General features: G+C 34.4%; 2 protein-coding genes across 9 annotated transcripts in view; one reads left to right on the top strand and one right to left on the bottom strand.

Moving 5' to 3' along the window:
- Positions 1 to 2,500, bottom strand: part of qin (tudor domain-containing protein qin) — a 208,213-nt gene that overhangs the window by 67,369 nt on the left and 138,344 nt on the right. The gene's annotated exons all lie outside the window — the stretch shown is intronic.
- Positions 1 to 2,500, top strand: part of LOC118450598 (uncharacterized) — a gene marked incomplete at its 5' end in the record, with an annotated part of 14,937 nt that overhangs the window by 12,375 nt on the left and 62 nt on the right. The window contains one exon of the mRNA XM_085663196.1: positions 1,171 to 2,500. This exon is cut by the window's right edge and continues 62 nt beyond it. Within this exon, the coding sequence (XP_085519322.1) occupies positions 1,171 to 1,517 (347 nt within the window). The remainder of the gene's footprint in view (positions 1 to 1,170) is intronic.

Here is a 2,500-nt window from a genome sequence, read left to right as displayed (position 1 = left end):
GGTAATCGTGAGATCCTCTCTCTCTCTCTCTCTCTCTCTCTTTCTCTTTCTCTATTTCTATTTAGTAATTATCGATTCGTTTTGATATAATTGTAATGTGTATTTTGAAATGTTTATTTTGAATTAAAATCTTATTGATATATGAACGTTAATATCAATCGTACAATTATAAAGTGTTTAAATAAATAAATAAATAAATAAATAAATAAATAAATAAATTGAGACGATTTCGAAATCTTTTGATTTACGATTAACGCGAAACGATAGTTTTGTTATAATATTGTTGGAATAAAATTATAACTTTTCTATATATCTTTCTTTTATTTTTTGAAATCAAACGACTTCAAGACTTAAGATTTTCTTTTAGACGAATAGTTAGACGAAGAGAGATATATGAGATACTCTTTGAGTATCGAGTATGGGGCTCTCAAAAGAGGTAAAAAGGGATTAGAGTAACGCGTATACCAAGAGAGCTTTTCTGACTTTTATCATTAAGAGATAGAAGAGCTAGCTAGCTTTTCGGTATCATTTAATATTCTTATGACGTAGTAGAGAGAGCGAGACTGAGAGAGAAAGAGAGAGAGAAAAAGAGAGAGGCAGAAAGAGAGAGAGAGAGAGAGAGAGAGAGAGAGAGAAAGGGAGAGAGAGAGAAGTAGTATAGGACCTTTCGCTATGTTATATCTTATAGCAAGTTAGAGATGTTCCTCCAATGATGTTATGAAACTTCCAACGTACTACGGAATTCAATTTATTCCGTCTGCTAGCTCTCTAAGCAAACAATGACTTATCCAACTTGCGAAACTTATAAATGTATGGACATGGGTTAAAATTAAATATGGTATTTGCTGGGTGAAAAAGGTGAAGGGTGGGGGTTGGGGTGGGGGAAGATAAAATCGAAATGGATTGTCATGAATCATGAATTATTAGCGCATAGATCATTATCCTTGTTTCACAATATTTCCCCCCCCCCCCTCCATTTCGTACATTTCGATTAATTCTTTTTTCTTTTCTTTCTACTTTTTTTTTTTCCCTTCAATAAAAATTACTTCCGCCAAATCGAGGATTCGAAAGAATGAAAGAATTCAAAGAATGAAAGCCCCCGATGACGTTTGAAAGATATCAGTTGATCATTGATCGTATGATAAAAACAACTGTCGTAATATTTTACAGGTCGGCCAGGAACGGATTATCCGGTGCTAGGAAAGGTGCCGTATACGAATTTCTATTGCGACGATCAACCCTATCCAGGGTTTTTTGCCGACGTTGAGACCAGATGCCAAGCTTGGCATTATTGCGACATTGACGGCCGACAGGCAACATTCTTGTGCCCTAATGGGACGCAATTCAGTCAAGTCGTATTCGTTTGCGATTGGTGGTTCAACGTTAGGTGCGAACTCAGTCCGAAGCTTTACGTCATCAACAGCCGATTGTACGGGAAACCAACGGAGGATCCTACAAGGCCCCATCGCATCATCACGAAGGAACTACTCGAAAATATCTTCGTTAAACGAAAATGAACCCGTGATTTCTGGATGAGAACAAACTATTTCTTCTTTTTTCTCTTTCTCGCTCTCTCTCTCTCTCTCTCTCTCTCTCTCTCTCTATCTCTCTCTATCTCTCTCTATCTTTTTCATCCTTCGAAATCAACGGACGAAATTTTCGTTCGAAAAAAAAAAAGATAAATGGATAGTGATATTATTTTTTTTTTCTTCCCCTTGATATAGTGAACATTAACTTTTTGAAATTTCGTCGGAACAAGAGATCGATGAATATAAAAAGCTTGTTGATCGAATGAGAATTAAATTCGATGGAAGAATTCTTCTTTTTAATTTTTATCTTTTTCTTTTTCTTTCTCTCTTTTTGTTTTTTCCTCTCTTTCTTTTTTTTTTTCTTTTCTTCTTCTTTTCTTCTTCTTTCTCCTTTAAAGATGAAAGAAGTTCGAAGAATGACGAGAAAAATTTCTTTTTCCTCTTTTCTCTCTTTCTCTCTCTCTCTCTCTATCTATCTATATATATATCTCTCTTTTTTTTTTCTTTTTTTTTTTTTTGCTCTCCTTACTCTTTTTCACATTGATAACAGAATTCTTCGAATTGCAAAGATCGTCGGGACAAAGGGATTGTGTGGAGAAATATGAAAATATAAAATGCAAAGGGGCTGAGGGAAGAGGCCCAATATCTTTGTAAAATAAAGAAGAAGAGGAGAAGGAGTAGGAGGAAGAGGAGGAGGAGGAGGAAGAAGAAGGAAGAAGATAAAGAAGAGAAAAGAAGAAGATTCGAGTCAATGGAAAAATTCGTTCGACAAACTGCAAAAAAAGTAACGAAGAGCTGTTTAGAAAAAAAAAAGAAAAAAAAAAGATATGTAACTATTCCTGATGATTCTCTTTGTATCGTGTAAAGAAAAAAAGAAATGAAGGAAGACTATTAACTCTCTTCTTTTGGGGGAGGAAAAAAAAATTAGAAGAAAAAAAAGAGAGAAAAAAGAAACAAAAAAAAGATAAGGT

The sequence above is a fragment of the Vespa mandarinia genome, chromosome 20, assembly GCF_050613455.1.
Source record: "Vespa mandarinia isolate Hongniang chromosome 20, ASM5061345v1, whole genome shotgun sequence".
Classification (NCBI taxonomy): domain Eukaryota; kingdom Metazoa; phylum Arthropoda; class Insecta; order Hymenoptera; family Vespidae; genus Vespa; species Vespa mandarinia.
This window is presented reverse-complemented; position numbering and strand designations above follow the sequence as displayed.